The sequence below is a fragment of the Alternaria conjuncta genome (genome assembly GCF_024043145.1).
Source record: "Alternaria conjuncta strain BMP 0040 chromosome Unknown scaffold_7, whole genome shotgun sequence".
NCBI lineage: Eukaryota > Fungi > Ascomycota > Dothideomycetes > Pleosporales > Pleosporaceae > Alternaria > Alternaria conjuncta.
Window position 1 is genome coordinate 819,319 of NW_026250096.1, and position 16,115 is coordinate 835,433.

Below are 16,115 nucleotides of genomic sequence, written 5' to 3' on the forward strand. Positions count from 1 at the left end.
TGCATCCCACCCTTTCGCAACCCATCACACCCAACCTCCCAACAGCCCTCAACATGTCTGTCCAGGATAGAGCCCAGGCCCAGCTGTCGCAGCTCGACAAAGAGGTAAGCGCTCTCGCTTCTGCACAAGGCACAATTGTCAAAATACGCCTTGTCCCGACGATTCCGACAGGAAAAGCAATGGTTTTGATATGAAGCCACGTTTACTGACGATGTTGTGTTCCAGCTGTCCAAGTACCCCGCACTCAACAACTTTGAGAAGCAGACGTCGGTCCCCAAGGTCTACATGATCCTTGGTCTCGCTGGTCTCTACTTCTTCCTCATCTTCTTCAACATTGCCGGAGAGTTCCTCGTCAACATTGCTGGATTCATCATTCCCGGTTACTACTCGCTCGAGGCTCTCTTCAGCGCCAGCAAGGTCGATGACACCCAGTGGTTGACTGTATGTGTACCCCGCTTTCTTATCGCTGGCAAGACAGCTGGCCAAATTGTGTCCACAATAAACTTGGGATGGGGCTAATGTGATGCCGCAGTACTGGGTTACCTTTGCCTTCTTGACCGTCTTCGAGAGCGCTGTGAACGCCGTCTACTGGTTCCGTAAGTACAGCCAGATCGTCTGCATGATCCGCAACTGACGTCCGCAGCCTTCTACTACACCTTCAAGTTTGTCCTTATCCTCTGGATGTCTCTTCCCCAGACTGCGTATGTAGCAGCCCCGTCGCGCACATTAATGCAAGCTTACACTCCCTAGTGGTGCCCAGATCGTCTTCCGCTCATTCCTTCAGCCCGTCTTCTCGCGCTACTTCTCCGCGACAGGCTCCACCGCTGCCGACCTCCGTGCCAAGGCCGACTCAGCTGGCAAGCCTCATGCCTCGTAGAGCAGTCGCGAGCATAACACTCTTCTGGCAGTCGCACGGCTAGACGATAATGACAAGGACGAAGTTCGGGATATAACCTCTGCTGTGCATGAGAGACCCAGCTTCTCAAGGTGTGCGGCTGTTGCAGCTTGGAAACGCTGCATGGACAATGGTTTACGAGCTACGGATAGCGTTCATGACAGGGTTGACGTACGAAAGAAGAGGCAGGCATCCTTACGTTTCATGATCATTTGCCCATAAGGGAACCAATCGGGTAGGAAGTTGTGGTCTTTGGCAGTGGGTTTTGGTGAATCGCTTGCGAGCAATAATATGATGTACCGAGTCTGGGCGAGCCCTCTGGCTAGAACCAATTACATATTCATTACCATTTTCAATCAAGGTCTCATATTCATGTTTACGGAAAGGAACCTTCGGCGACTTTCCTGATGACTCAAGTACAAGAGTTGTCTAAAGAACCATACGCTATCATGGATGGATCTGAAGTTGCTGGCTATCCGTAGCGACTGGGATACCGTTGTGCTATCCTACTCAGCAACATTACATTGCCTACGATCCTTAGTGGTGGGATGTACATTGCGGTCAAACAACTAACGTTTGTCCCAGACGCACTCGGCTTTGGCAGCTAGATCGTGTACGGCATCCCCATACTCCTGTTCATCATGAGTCCAAGAAAAGTGCAGATTAACTCGTCTTAGATGTAAACAATAAGCCAGGTTGGATAACTTCATGCCTGTCATCACGGTGTTTGATTGTGTCGTCATAATATCTACCATCATTACACAGACTGCAACCGAACGGGCGCTAAGAAGGCATACATAGGTTTGTGAACCGCTTATTCAATGGCCTCAGGCATCGTGCCGCGCTGATGAGCCAAGATTACAGATTTCCTCAGACCTCGGGATTGTGGGGCCGGAAATTGGCTTGTTAGGTTGGCACCAATAAGACCCGAGTGGCTCTGATTATGTAATGACCTTAGCTCGCGACAGCCGCCTGGGTTCCATCAGGGGACCCGTGGACTTGACCGCTCCTCCTGAGACACCTAACCGCCATCCATCCCGCAACCATTAGTGAGGATTCTACTGACGACTCGATGTCCGACGACTCAACTTCCGACAACTCAACTTCCGACGACTCAACTTCCGACGACTCGACTTCCAACAACTCGAATTCCGACAACGACTCAAACTCTAGAACCACCACTGTTGCGATCCGTTCTAGGACTGCTGCCATAAGTTCTAAGAACGCTGCAATCCGTTACAGGGCTGCTGCAATCCGTTCCAGGACTGCTGCATCCGTTTCTAGGAATGATGCATCTTTTTCTTGGGGTGCTACATCTCTTTCTTGGAGAGATGCATCCCTTTTTAGGACTGAAGCATCCCTCTCTTGGGATGATGTAATCCGTTCTGGGACCACTGTAATTAGTTCCAGGACTGCTGCAATCCGTTCTGAGACTGCTGTAATCCGTTCTGAGACTGATGCAATCCGTTCTGAGGCTCATGCAATCTGGTCTGAAGCCATGCGCGATACACCTTCAACATCGTCCGACTCTGAGGAAGAACACTCCGATACCTGCAACAGCGACGACATGAACGAAGACACACGGGAGTACTACGAAGAACTTGCGCTAAATCCACGTCGGCCCCGGTCATTTGACCGCTTCCTCGATCTACCAAAGGAGCTGCGTCTTATGATCTACGAATATGCGGCAGATTGCCAACGTCGCTTTCGATTCGTGAATCGATACGTTGCCATCACGAACTACGAATCCATAACGCCCATTCATCTCACGTGTCGAGCAATTTGTGCGGAGGCTGCACATCTGATGAAATCTATCGTTGAAGCACAGCGAGTCCCGCAAGCAATGCGAGTCCCCCGTATCATCGTTAATGAACGGTCATGGGATAAAATGGACGGTAACAGTGAGGTTATCAGCAAGATTTGCAGAGTGTGCGAAGAAGCCAGATCAAAGAAAGTCAGCGTAAAGAAGGTGGACAAAATCATGCGGAAATCGGATGCAGACCAATATGGCAAAACGGGTTGGCCATACCACCAATACTCCGAGCGAGCATGCGAGGTCATTGCCAACTTTGCCAACTCCGCGGCCATGTATTTCGCTCGGCACGATCCTGAGAAGGCTCCTTCGTTATCTTTTCCCCGATTGTCCAACGATGCTATCGTAGTTTATGTCGCGTTGGTAGATGCTCCGATTGAAGAAACTCCGTTCTTCCGGAGTTTCTTCAAAGACGTAGGAGTTGAAATGCAACAGCATGTCGGTCCTTGTATGGACTCTACCGAGGACATCCGCGAACGATACTCTGTCATTGGAGAGGAAAATGATTACGATGGCAAGCACAGCGTCGTCCTGTACGATGTAAGGCGGGAGCCACGAGAATGGGAAGAGGGAGAACCTCCTCTTGAAGTCTACTACGAGGGTGTTATTGATGAAGAAGCTTGGGAGCGGGACTGGACATAATGCGCTAGGGAACTATGGAAAGGATCTATTACGGTACGGATGTTGAGAAGGGGGTGTGGAAAGGTTGAAGAGCGTTCAAGATGCTCGTGATACGCTTTCAATCGGGACGGACATGGGTGGCACAAACTTGCTCGTGTTTCTTTTAAGGTTATGCTTTGTTGGTATTATATTTTCTCCTCCAGAAAGATGCCATCGAAACCCATCCTAGGGCCTTAATAAAACTTTTGAAGATGTCATCTCCTCTTTTCCCACAGAATTCAATCTGCTCACTTATCAGTGTCTGTGCTAGATTGCCTTGCTAGGATTAGGCTCCGGAAGCTCTTCAAGCCATTTAGCGTAATAAGTGGTCTCTCCTAGACCATGTTCACTGACGTCTTCCGGGATTGTGATACCATTGGCACGATAAAGTTTCCCGACTGTTGGTATTGGCGCGCCTTCTAACAATTTGGCGTACACAGGAAATCGTGCATCACGATCAACCTCAAGGTACGTGACTAAGACGGACTCGAACAAAGGCTTGATGCAAGCATAGGTGACGCGGCCCTCAATCTTCCAGCAGATGCCAGTCTTCAGACTAGCAGGTTCTGGATTCCTCGCCAGTTCGATGCTCTTGATGTCGTGGATGCTGCTGTAGAGACCGAGACTGCAGAACTTGCCGATGACTTTATACGTCTTATAGAGCATATCTGGCAATTCCTCGTACAAGGGCGCAGTAGCTGAAGAGATGAAGTGGCATTTGATGGTTTCGCTCCGGGGAAAGCCACATGGCAGTATCGTGAAAGTCATCAGGCCGTCTTCGCCTTCGTCGGCCCAACATTGCTCTACTCTGACGATGGTGCCGGTGAACATTATCGTGGTCGGCAGTGGGCCTCCTATGTTGACTTGGTCAAACTCAGGGCCTACATTTTGTGCGATAACCCTGTCCCATTTTGTGATGTTCCAAAAGTTCCCGTGATCATCTTGTCCCTCTACCATGAGAGCGTCCGCGATGTCATGGGGATGAATCCCCCTCTTCCGCATGGCTTCGCGCAGGGAACTAGACTGCGACTTGAGAAAGTCGTTCGATAAAGCTCTGAAGCCACCGGCTAGGTCGATCCTCGTTTCCGTCATGTCTTCATTGTTCAAACACCAGAGCAAATAGCTGGGGCTGGTGTCTGCGACTTGTTTGATGGTCTCGCAAGCACACTGAGGCGATAGCTACAACGACAGCACGAAGCATCATCGATTACAGCGCGGGATTTCCATTCGAAGTGTCGCACATTGAGGGACGACATGCAATTTACGAGTGGAAGGTAGGTGACGCAGGTAGAATGGTAATCACCGTGACACGTTCAGGGATCCTTGCAGCACACGCTCGGGCCATGTCAGCCCCCACTTTCAAACGGCTGTCACAGCCGTGCACATGGGAGGACGACTAGTCTCATTCTCCGCATGCGACCCTCTCGAGGTCAAATCGTGTCGCGGTAGTGTCTTCAAGTATTGACCAAAAGCTCCTTGGCGACTTCGTTTTCCATTTGCTTTCTCCAGGGCGTATTACTGTTCGTGGTTTAGCCACGCGTCGTGCAGGTGCTCTACATCGCCGACGCGTTGCGCGTAACTTCGAGCCGCGTACCCTTACTTAAGTTGCGGCACAATTTCATATGCATACCGTGTTATGCGATCGAGATTCCCTCGCTTGTAGCGCTTGACTATTCTTCTCCAGGTCCGAACTTAATGCTGCAAAATTCTCCTCTTGCCTTTCTGCGATCTCGTATTCAAGCGAACGACTTCTTCTGATACCCACGATGAGCTCCGGCGTCAAGCGACAGCGACAACCAGCCGCATCCTCCAATGCCGAGTCCTCAAAGAAGCGACGTACCCAGACGCGCGCAGCACCCAAGAGCCGCGGCCCCTACCGTTTCACCTTCGGTAAATTTAAAGGCAAGACAATACAAGAAGCATACGATGAAGACTATGATTATATCGAAGACTTCATCGTCTTCAAGGGGATGATAGGTCGGAACGATATACTTAAGAAAAATCCTGCCCTGAGAGCTGGTCTGCGCGACCTACCGAAATCCTGGTTGGAACGAAACTCAAGCTTAGAACGACTTCTGGACAACGACCAGCCAGGTGGTCCCAGTATATACGAGTACGAGGACATGGTTCCGAATCAAGGCATGATCAAGATGAACGAACGGAGCAGTAGCTGCAGGTTCTGGGAAGCGACCGATCGGGCCGTTATCACCGCGTCTCATCAAAACGCACCTACTGTCAAACTGGAAGACTTCGCAGAAGCGCTGGACGATTCTCGTTTCGCCAAGGGACTAAGTCCGATACACATAGCGTTCACTGCTACGGTCATACGCGTCGAGCGAAACTTTACAGACTTCGGAGTGGGAGGCTCGGACTTCGATCCTTTTAGGATACTGCCATGTGGTTGGCCCTGGGAATCTCCTCTGAGCACTGAAGTCAACGTTGTAATCACCGGTCAGGACACGGTGTGGGCAGAGAATCTGAAGCCTCTGGTATACGGGCACTATCGCTTCAGTGGAAGCCTTGGTACCGGGTCTTCCCCTCCCACGGGCTGGCCTAAGAGTCTCGACGTTCTCAAGGATCCGGAGACTGTCGAACCGAGCAGCGGGTGCTGCTTTCGAATTGCTGGCAAGGTCAAGGAGGTGGATGGTAGGAGTGTCAAAGTGAGCGTCAAGAGGGAGAAGACTCGTTATGCGAATGGCTGGGAGAAGGATGTCACTGTGGAACTGTCGAAAGACGTTCAGGAGCCTGATGTCGGTGCGTCGTGTGTGTTCAAAGGTCATCTCGAACGATTTACTCCAGTTTTCAAGGATGTAAAGTTCATCGCGGAGACATGTAAGAAGGTTGAAGAGTCAACATCCGCGTCGTAGTCAGATGTTCTTGTTAATGAGGCATTCGTGTCGAATTCATAGTGCTCGGTTAAACTCGGTATGTGCGGTCCATCACCATTTTACAACATGTAGAAGTCCTTGCTCAGTAAAGGGCTTTATTGGCTTGGCCTACACAAGCAGTTTTTGTGTGTCTTGCAATCACCGCCCCGACCTGTGACCACAAGTCAAACACCACAACTTCTCCCCGTCTCAACACCCAATCCTGACACCTTGCAGCCAATACCTCCCTTCTCCGTCACCAGCCCCGCATCATCCCGCATCAACCTTCTTCACAATATGTCACACTTCGACCTCGTTGCTTCGCCCCCTCTGTTGGGATGAGTCTTGTACCCGTCCCTATCCCTCTTGGATCTCTTTTTCGAGCACCCCTGGCACTGCTCCGCATCAAGATAGTTATGCTGCATCGGGTTGCAATAGTCGCAAAACCAGTAATCGAATGGAGGGCTATTGTCATTGAAGCCTGCGCTGGTACCAAAATGCCATTCATTCGGTGCGAGATTGTTGGGGTTTGACATTATCAGCGAAGTCTTCGGGGCGTACGTATGATCGTGGTGAGGTGTAAATATGGAGACTGGTTTGTTGCGTTGGACTTTGGAGTGGTTGTTTGGAAAGATCTTTGTGGGACAGTGGCTGTGAAGTAGACGATAGTAATGAAGCAGAGGATACTTTGAGGGAAGTGTTGTTTTTGTATCTTGATGCTGTACTTTCACTGCTGTGGCCTGTACTGTGTAGGAAAGTTGTAGACTGGAGAAAGAAAGAAACTCCTTTTATACTCGTCCCTGTATGACTATCGTGCCGTTCTTCTGACTGCTGAGTACATATCTGACCGTGTGCGCGAGCAGAGTCATCCATCTTGTCAGAATCGCGGGAAATTGGGAAGACACGATGTAAATCGACTCTTCTTCGAAGTCATGTCTACTAGCCACTCTATCCTGTGACCAGACCCGTCATCGAGGTAACACGAAAGCTCGTATCAGGCGCCCGGACCAAATGAAGAGATCTGGAACAACTAGGTTAGGTAGAACGTCATCAAGCTTGGATGGTGTAAAATCAATCGTTAGAACAAGGTCTGCCATCCTTTCATAATCCCACCTGTCCGTACGCAATCCATTCAATGCTGCAAAACCAACGATTCTGACGCCACAGAAATTACCATGTACCACACACTGAGAACATATCTTCCTTTCCCAGCTCTTAGACAGTACCCGCAATACTCAAGTCCCGAATCTCTTGCAGCACTTCCTCCACTCGCGCATCCAGCTCGCCCTGTGCATACTGATCTCTTGTGTTCGCATCCAGATACTGCTGCACTTGCGCCATTCTTGAGTACGCTTCCGCACAGAACCTCAGCTGAATCTTGACCAGGGCCTCGAAACTAGGGTCTAGGTATGGTACTCGCAGGTCGATGAGCTGGGGCAGCTCAGTTGTGAGGGTGTCGTTGAGTTGATCGTACGCGGCCTTGGCGAGTTGTTCGTCCTTCTCAGCGCGCGGTAGCTTGGTGACGTCCTTGTCAGGCTTGTCGGTGAGCTTCCGGACTTGCGCGCGCATGCGGTCGTAGTCCATTTGCTTGTGTTCGCGCTTTGTGATGCAGGCGTTGATGTCGGGGAAGTAAGAGCAGAATCGCTGGATGGGGTCTAGGACGGTTGTTCGGTAGGGGCCGTCGAGGGCTTTTATCGTCTCGGCGTCTAGGTCGGTAACGGCTTGCTTGTAGGAGCGCGATACGCCGTCTTTGGTGCCCGCGTCGCCGTAGAAGGCGTCGATGGTTTCGGCGATGCGCATTTGTGAGGCGGTCATGGCGCGCAGAGAGTCGAGGTAGCCCTTTGCTTCCTTTTGCAGCTTGTTCGCGGCGGTTTCCATAGTACGGTACCGGCTGGCATCATGTTAGTCGTGGTACTACGGTGGGATGCCTTATTCTTGTATGAGGTATGCATCTGATGGATTGGAGAGCGTACCGCTGCTCAGTCTCGAAGTCGCGGTCATTTGTGCGCTCGACTTGGCCAGTCTTCATAAGAACCTGCGTCGTCGCGCGATTGACGCCTTTCTTGAACCCTGCGTCTGGTGAGCCGGCGGCTTCCTGGATCATCGTCGAGGGGCTCCTTACCGGTCCAAGACATGATTGCGCTGTAGTCCCTCTACTTCCGGGCGACGGTATGTATAGTGAGGTGTGTGAGGCTTGGGATCGTGGGTGGTAGTCGTGGTGTTGTGGGGAGAGTAGCGTGAATGGAGAAGGAGGCCGTGGTTGGGCGCAGTCGAGTGGTTGTTGGCGGGCGGCAGTGCCACAATGACGACGCTACAAGACCCCGGCCGCGCTTTCTGGTGGCTGAGCAACCGCGATTCCGATTTTGATACAACGACCTGACTTCAATGTTTTCACTTCGACCGCTGCAGCGTGCAGCACCCTCGCCTTTTCGTGTATGCTCAGGCTGCCTGCGCAAGTACTCCATCGCCTCGCCAGCGAGACAGAATGCCGGCAAGAACCAGAAGCAGGTGATATTCTCGGGGATCCAGCCCACCGGCGTACCGCATCTTGGAAACTATCTCGGCGCACTGCGGCAATGGGTCAAGCTGCAAGACGAGGCATCTCCGGATACAACGCTTCTTTTCTCAATAGTCGATTTGCACGCGATTACGATAAAACAAGATCCGAGCGAATTGGCAAGATGGCGGAAAGAGATGCTGGCTAGTCTGTTGGCAGTAGGACTTGATCCGAAGAGATGCATCATATTTGCGCAAAGTAGCGTGAAGCAGCATACAGAGTTGATGTGGATCCTGAGTTGTGGTGCAAGCATGGGCTACTTGGGACGAATGACCCAGTGGAAGGTATACAACCGCAGAAGTAGACCTAGGAGGCATAATGTTGACACTGTCTTAGAGCAAGCTCTCCCTCCCATCCAATGCATCCCCTCTCGATCCCTCCAACAACAAAGACGCCCTCAAACTTGGCCTCTTCTCGTACCCGGTCCTACAAGCCGCCGACATCCTCCTCTACAACACGACCCACGTCCCAGTTGGTGAAGACCAAGCGCAGCATCTCGAGTTCACGCGCGAGCTGGCCAGTGGCTTTAACCACGTCTACTCGGAGTCACAGCCCCTGTTGACTGTTCCACAAACACTTCTGAGTCCCGCAAAACGAGTCATGAGTCTGACTGAACCCACAAAAAAGATGAGCAAGAGCGACCCGAAACCGAAGAGTCGCATCTTGATAACAGACTCAAGAGAGGAAATACATGCCAAGTTGAAGACGGCACTGACAGACTCCATAGAAGGAGTGAGTTATGACCGCGAAACCAGACCGGGTGTGTCAAACCTTGTGGACCTGATGTATCATTTTGATGAGTCGCTTGCTGCGTCACCAGAAGATCTGGCGATTGACTTGACAAGTCTCAGCATGCGGGCTCTAAAAGAGAGGGTCGCCGATACCGTGGATTTGGGCATCAACGATATAAGAGAATGTTACCAGGAGTTGATGAGTGGAGATCAGAAGGAGCTTATAGGGTATGCAGATGAAGGCGCGCAAAGAGCAGAGAAAATCGCCGAGAGCACGATGGAGAGAGTCAGGAATGCCATGGGCATTGGATGGTGAACCACCGAGTATTCAGTCCATGAAATACCTGTCAGACTGGAGAGTCTAGCATACAGCTACGGCACCTTCCAAGGGTGACGAGACCCACGCACTGTCTTCTAAAAGACTAAGCTTGTGATCATCATCAATTGTACAATATCCCACGGACCAATACATCTTCGAGTCATAGCTAGTATATATGACCTCGTAGCGACCTCTTCATCACTCCTACATACCACTGAGTTTTCACTGCACTTTACAAGTACCACTATTTCCAAATACCACATCAAACATCAAACACATGATCGTTCCCCGGTGCCCACTTCCACATTCATAAGGAAAAGTCTGCCTGTACCGACAGTCTTCAGCGACTACACCACACTCGCATCCTCGAACACGACGTCGCGATGACGGGCGAAGAGTTCAAGCTTTCCACACCTCCACCCTCCATACCTCCACCCATACTCAAAGAAATAAAACCATGGCGAACGGGTAAACAAGACATCGATATCAGCATCATCGTTAAGAGGGTCGTCAAGCACATCAGCGAAGAAGCTCCGCGCGACGAAGGCCTCAAAAAACTATTCCATGAAGGCGGATGGATTCTGGGGACAGATATTTCCGACGAAGAGTGGACTTGTGATTCGTGTAATGGAAAGTGGACTGGGGATAATGCTCTATGTCCAAAAGAAGGTTGCAAGGGTGTCAGTATGTGGACCCTTTTTGAGTATTTGCAGGATACAGACTTCTGTAATGACGTTGAAGACGATGAATGGGACGTAGTGTGGAAGAAGGTCAGTGAGGAGAGTATACAATATCGGAAGAGATAGGAGGGTGGCAAGTCATTCAGGTTGGGGATTGACATATATCTGTAACTTAGTGGAAGACTGAAAAGCGATATCGTCAAGATGCTGCTGAAAGACTAAGTCGAAACTAAAAGCGCACAACCTTCAGGCAGTTGTGCATCACACGAGTCATCCCAAGAGTATGTATGTGTAATTTATGCATTCCCTAGTCTACGATCATTCACATGCAGCCACTGCGCCGCTAATTGCAAGCCCAAAGTAGCCATGCCACGCATGATGAAAAGATGATTCAAGAACTCCGTTCCTATGCAGTGTAGATGCCATCCTAACCGTGACCGAACCCTAGGCGTGAAAGCCCGTTGCAGGCGTAACGCCATGAATACCATGCCGAAACCGAACGCCGCGCTTATGATGAAGACGTGGAAGAAAACCGAGGAATGGAAAGTTGGGCAAGGGGGTGAGAGGGCGATGCGCAGTTCCTAGTGCGCGAGTGTCCACCATATCGTTGGACGGGGGTGAGGGGGAAATCGAGTAGGGGCCGCCGAATCGCATGATGACGAAGAGAGGAGTGTTGAGGTAGGTGATACTGCCGGTGAAGGGACAAGGATGAGGGTGTCAGAACCCGAATCCTCTTCAGACGCTGGGGACCCACCCTTAAGTAGCCCTGGCATGCGGATGTGAGATATTCGCATGATGAGGGGCTCAGAGTTGCAGTCCATGGGCAACGTCTAGCGCTTCATGGGGGTATCGGCGTCCTCATCATCTTCAGCATCATCATCATCGCCTTCGAAGTCGGAATCCATTTCTTGGTCCTCGTCCGGGTCGCTCTCGCTGCCACCAAAGTCCAGGCTCTCAGCATCGCTGTCTTCCCAGCTCATGTCAAACTCGCCCTCGTCCTTCTCTTTCTTCCACGCTGTTTCGTGTGTTGGCATGACAAAGTCCGTGGGGATGTCCGCCTTTGACAGCTCGAGATCCTTCTTGACCATCTCTTTGTACTGCTCCGGCTTGTTGCGCAGCATGACTCCCGCGTCGACGTTAGCGGGTGAGGAAACCTCGGCATCGTCAAGCAGAGAGAGGATGGATATCAGGACCGTCTCGACACGCTGCACGGGTGACCAGCGCTCGGCGGCAGTCTCGCCGGACATCTCGTCATCGCCGGGTGGGTGGAGGATGGAGATACATAGGCGGCCGTCGGGGTAGATGTTGGGGTGGTAGAGCGGGCGGATAAACTTGAAATCTGGTAAACCGTTAGCTCCTGCCCTGCGCTTCGCGACTCCTTCCATCCCTGGATCCGCGTATTGGCAGTGACGTACCTGGCGGGCTATGCGGGTAGTTGCGAGGGAAGGTCATCTTGGCCTTGAAGTAGCCGCCGTAGTACATGGACTCTTCGTTCATGACTATCAGGGCGACACTCCACTCGAAGACGTTCTCGTTGATGAGCTGTGACGTGGTTAGCTCGGTGCTCCTGCATCGCCACTAGGACTGTGACTCTGAGGGAATGTCACCAAGACGCACCTCGATGTTTGTCCACTTCTCCTTGCTGAGCTGCTTGAACTCATTCATGAGTATCCGCTGCGCCATTTCCGCCATGTTGCCTTCTCGGTCCGGGGTCCTTGCTGAGGCGTGTAGTGTTCGTGGGGGTGCAGGAACAGTACTGTATTCGCCGAGGCGGTCGGTTGGGTGTTGTCTACGTGTAAAAGTGAGAGTGTGGGTAGAGAGAACGTCCTGGTGGTTTATGCAAGGAGTGAGAGAGCGGCGGAAGGGCGAGAGTTTGTACTTAAGGGAGTCGGTCGGCTGAGGCGCTGCATGATCGAATGCTCTCGCCGAAACAAGGATCACTTAGTCCGCCCCTCGGCAGGAGCCTAAGTCACCGCTTCCGAACTCGCGGACAACGAGTGGAACCTTCCTTACTTGGTCCTCATGACTGCAGGCGCTCACCGTCACCACGTTTCTTTCATCGTCGGCACAGTTGCTGTTCGGCGCCTTGGATGCCGCGCATTCTGGCTTTGGCAGTGTTCCTTCCGACCTCGGAACGAATAGGAACGGTACGGAATGTCACCTTGGATGCGTCCCAAGGTTGTCTGCTCGCGTGATAGCACAGAGTTGCGGCTTATCTACCCTTCCATCTATCATCGCGTCTCTGGATGTCATGTGAGCGTATGAGCAAGGTAGTATAAACACGCGCTACCAATGCATGCCGTTTCATGTGATGTCATCATGGGCACTATCGACACCTGAAACAATGCTGTAAAGCATTCTTTTGCTTTGTCTATTCGCGTACGCTAATCTCTAGCTTTATGGCTTATTGTATAGGGTACGCGCGCCTTCTTTTTTGGCTTGTCTTGTTTGCTTCTTACTACCTTCTACCGAAAGCCACACGTAGTTGTCGATCTGTGAGATCATCACACAAGTATCCCATTCTTATACCCAGACGATGTGCTGGCAGCAAAGTGCTTTGCGATGAGAACAATACTTTTCTAATCTAGAGTATATCTAATGCCGACATGATCGTGTATGACATGACCCCGAATTATGACAACCTCCGGTACACCAGCGCTGGCGTTAATACGTATACTGAATGAAAAACCACGATACTAAACATAGGAGAAACAGGGACAGACAGTGTCCAACTGACAAAACAGGGAATTACCAACCAACGAATTCAATCAAATGTAACGCATCCTCTTAGCAACCCCCAAGCAGACAGCGACGAAAAGGACAATAACACCAATAATGCCGAAGAACCATCCGAGGCTGCCATCCTGACCAGGAACCTTGACGTTCATACCAAACAAACCACAAATCAAGTTGAGCGGAACGAGAATCGTAGCGATGACCGTAACCTTCTGAAGCGTAGCGTTGCTGTCGTTGCCTTGAATGACTTGATCAACCGAGATTTGCGCAAGGTAGTTGGAGTGTGCGCGGCTGAGCATCTTCTCGAAATGAGCCAAGTTGGACATCATAGTGACGACGTGATCCTGGATATCGCTGAGGTACATGCCCACGTCACCCCGAGGAGCAACGCTGTACGACTCGTTGCAGCGCTTGGCGAAGCCCTTGATGACATCTGCCTTGCCGCCCAAGAGACGCAGAAGCTGCATGACGCGCTTACGGCAGTCGCCGATCGATCGAAGAATGGCGCGAGAATCTTCAATGCGCGCAGTGAAGACCTGATCCTCAATCGCATCTGCCTCATCTTCGATGCCCCGAATGACAGGTGCAAAGCTGTCGACAATGTCGTCGATGAGGGCGTAGCAGATCCAGTCAGCGTTGAGGTTGATGTAGTCGCGAAGACGGCTGATACGCTTGCGCACAGAAAACGTGTGTGGGCTCTCGCAGAAAGTGAAAGTTAGGATGCCCTCCTTGAACACGACAGCATAGAAGTTGACAGGCTCCAAGTATTCCTCCGATTCCTTGTCGGCTTGGAAGAAGGAACGGAAAGAGACGAAGTAGTATTGATGGAACAGCTCCACCTTTTCGCGCGGCTCCTGGACGCAGATATCCTCACGGGTAAGAGGGTGCACGCCGAAAGCCTTGGAGATGGCGAAGACTTCCTCTTCTGTAGGGTTGACCATGTCGAGCCACCAGACGCCGCCGTCTGATGGGGTGTCAAACAGATCGCGGAAGCGTTCGCCGGGCATAAGCAGGCCGCCCAGTTCGGCAGCATGGATCGTGTCGTCCAACTCAGACGAGAAGAACGTCCAGCGGTTGAGCTTCACTTCTGGCGCCGGCTTCTCCGCGAATACGTGTGACAGACCTTCCTCGGCGAGCTTCTCTTGGATCGCAGGGTCCGCATTCTTAAGGCTCAAAGCATCGCTGTCTGTCTTGGGTGTTCCTGACTGGCTGGACTTGGGGCGGAGATCGGAGAAGACCTTGGGCTTTGTGGAAAGGTTGGAAGCGGTGCTCGCCTTGTGACGCAGAGGCTGGCCGATGGGCGTCTTCTCTTGAGCCTCTGCGACAAACTCCTCCAACTCTTCGTAGTCGAACCTGGTAGTCTTGCCAGTATCCTCGGCCACAGGGAAGCACACATCCTCCTCGGCTGAGCTGTGTGCAGATGCAACTTCAACGTTGTGCAGCTCATCAGGACGCTCATCGCTGATTGTCGGACGGCGTGCAGTGCCGCGAGAAAGCGTCCTGTTCAACCCCAGCTCGAGCTCGGAACCAGCATGGCTCTGGAGGGTGTTGGCACGGTCGCGGCGCCTAGGGCCGGCGAATGCGTCGACAGAGTTGGGAGGAGAGACGGAGCGCGAAGTGGTCGACGAAGCCCTGCTCCTAGTCAGGCGCTCGACTGCCGGGTCGCGCGGGCGCCTGAATGTCTCTCGACGGGCCTGTGGGCTGTGCGCCAGAGAACCGCGGCGGATGTAGGCATCGGGAGCCAAGTGTTGGTCATCGTCTACGACGGCGCTTTCGAAATCGCGCCGAGTGATGTCTGCCTCGAGGGCCTCGTTGACTTGGAGGAGTATATTGGGTCGGTCTTGGCCCTGGACGCTTGCGAAAGTTGGTCGGCGCGACCTAGGGGGTGAGGTGGCATCGGCTCGTGGGAGCGATACGGGCTGGTGGCGGTGGTCGTCGAGGTCAGACACCGGGGTGCTGAACCTCGTCTGGTTCTCGGATCTCGGAGTGTCAGTCATATTGGCGACTCAGGCGGCGATGAGTAGGACTCCGAATCAGATGTCGTATGCTTTGGTTAAGCCAGGTTGTTGGTGGATTCAGCGACTTCTTGCAGCGCAAGAACCACAGAAGCGGGCGAGTCGCTTGTGAGCGCTCACCTCTAGGGCGCGCTCAACTTGACGATGGCTTCGCGTAGGGTGGTCCCCTACACTAAGCCGATGGGAGACAGAGTCCAGTAGCCAGACTTCCACACCCTGTGGGAATAGGAAGAAATGTAGAGACGGTGATGCAGTAGCGAATGAATGTGTTTGCTGTTAGGGCAAGTTATGGTGGCTTGTGGTCGCCGCCGTATACCCAGGCCTTTGTGCCGAGCAAGGGGCGGATGAAGGAAAGCTTGTCGAGGTAGAGTCCCGCCAACTTGGTGGTTTGTATGTATATGGACGCCGTAGCGTCAGAAGGTGCGGTGTAAGGGGACGGTTGCAAAAACAAAGACCCCTTGAGCGATCAGTCGCGGTGGTGGATGGCGGTCCACGGAGATAAGAGCCGGAGAGGTGGAGGGTGCGCGATCGCGACTGCTGGCAGTTGGTATCGTGAGGCGGTTGAAAGTCGATGGGAAGTGCGGTGGGTGGAAGTCCAGGGGACGGTGGAAGTGTTGTTGAAGGGACGGTGCGGGACTCAAATACCGCGACTGAGCGATGGGTCAAGGAAAAAGCTTGTGCAGCGACGGAACCTACTGGCCCGCTCTGATTGGGCAGACGCGCTCAGAGAACGACAAACGGTCATGCATGTGACTGATCGAGAACTCGGCCGCTGTGGAGAGAGCGAGTGAAAGTGGTGCCGCACATTCCGCGGCCTAACCGGCCAAGGTTCTTGTTGCACC

The 16,115-nt window shown here is 52.3% G+C and overlaps 9 protein-coding genes across 9 annotated transcripts; 5 read left to right on the forward strand and 4 right to left on the reverse strand.

The window, feature by feature from the left end:
• Positions 1 to 53: 53 nt before the first annotated feature.
• On the forward strand, positions 54 to 877 carry YOP1 (ER membrane protein DP1/Yop1; the record flags this gene model as incomplete). The annotated part of the gene is made up of 5 exons (XM_051469627.1): positions 54 to 104; positions 226 to 441; positions 533 to 596; positions 644 to 701; positions 751 to 877. 5 exons carry the CDS (start codon positions 54 to 56, stop codon positions 875 to 877), a joined length of 516 nt encoding a protein of 171 aa, XP_051326458.1.
• Positions 878 to 2,393: 1,516 nt separating this feature from the next.
• J4E85_005382 (uncharacterized protein) lies at positions 2,394 to 3,350 on the forward strand (the record flags this gene model as incomplete). Its single annotated transcript, XM_051469628.1, has 1 exon — positions 2,394 to 3,350. The coding sequence occupies one exon, from the start codon at positions 2,394 to 2,396 to the stop codon at positions 3,348 to 3,350; it is 957 nt and encodes a 318-aa protein (XP_051326459.1).
• Positions 3,351 to 3,635: 285 nt separating this feature from the next.
• J4E85_005383 (uncharacterized protein) lies at positions 3,636 to 4,460 on the reverse strand (the record flags this gene model as incomplete). The annotated part of the gene is made up of 1 exon (XM_051469629.1): positions 3,636 to 4,460. The coding sequence occupies one exon, from the start codon at positions 4,458 to 4,460 to the stop codon at positions 3,636 to 3,638; it is 825 nt and encodes a 274-aa protein (XP_051326460.1).
• Positions 4,461 to 5,134: 674 nt separating this feature from the next.
• Positions 5,135 to 6,235, forward strand: J4E85_005384 (uncharacterized protein; the record flags this gene model as incomplete). Its single annotated transcript, XM_051469630.1, has 1 exon — positions 5,135 to 6,235. One exon carries the CDS (start codon positions 5,135 to 5,137, stop codon positions 6,233 to 6,235), a length of 1,101 nt encoding a protein of 366 aa, XP_051326461.1.
• A 1,215-nt stretch (positions 6,236 to 7,450) lies between these two features.
• HOB3 (BAR adaptor protein Hob3) lies at positions 7,451 to 8,339 on the reverse strand (the record flags this gene model as incomplete). The annotated part of the gene is made up of 2 exons (XM_051469631.1): positions 7,451 to 8,126; positions 8,209 to 8,339. 2 exons carry the CDS (start codon positions 8,337 to 8,339, stop codon positions 7,451 to 7,453), a joined length of 807 nt encoding a protein of 268 aa, XP_051326462.1.
• A 281-nt stretch (positions 8,340 to 8,620) lies between these two features.
• J4E85_005386 (uncharacterized protein) lies at positions 8,621 to 9,839 on the forward strand (the record flags this gene model as incomplete). The annotated part of the gene is made up of 2 exons (XM_051469632.1): positions 8,621 to 9,076; positions 9,129 to 9,839. 2 exons carry the CDS (start codon positions 8,621 to 8,623, stop codon positions 9,837 to 9,839), a joined length of 1,167 nt encoding a protein of 388 aa, XP_051326463.1.
• Positions 9,840 to 10,225: 386 nt separating this feature from the next.
• J4E85_005387 (uncharacterized protein) lies at positions 10,226 to 10,648 on the forward strand (the record flags this gene model as incomplete). Its single annotated transcript, XM_051469633.1, has 2 exons — positions 10,226 to 10,526; positions 10,563 to 10,648. The coding sequence occupies 2 exons, from the start codon at positions 10,226 to 10,228 to the stop codon at positions 10,646 to 10,648; spliced, it is 387 nt and encodes a 128-aa protein (XP_051326464.1).
• A 704-nt stretch (positions 10,649 to 11,352) lies between these two features.
• J4E85_005388 (uncharacterized protein) lies at positions 11,353 to 12,214 on the reverse strand (the record flags this gene model as incomplete). The annotated part of the gene is made up of 3 exons (XM_051469634.1): positions 11,353 to 11,861; positions 11,938 to 12,064; positions 12,140 to 12,214. The coding sequence occupies 3 exons, from the start codon at positions 12,212 to 12,214 to the stop codon at positions 11,353 to 11,355; spliced, it is 711 nt and encodes a 236-aa protein (XP_051326465.1).
• A 1,076-nt stretch (positions 12,215 to 13,290) lies between these two features.
• J4E85_005389 (uncharacterized protein) lies at positions 13,291 to 15,255 on the reverse strand (the record flags this gene model as incomplete). The annotated part of the gene is made up of 1 exon (XM_051469635.1): positions 13,291 to 15,255. One exon carries the CDS (start codon positions 15,253 to 15,255, stop codon positions 13,291 to 13,293), a length of 1,965 nt encoding a protein of 654 aa, XP_051326466.1.
• Positions 15,256 to 16,115: the final 860 nt, after the last annotated feature.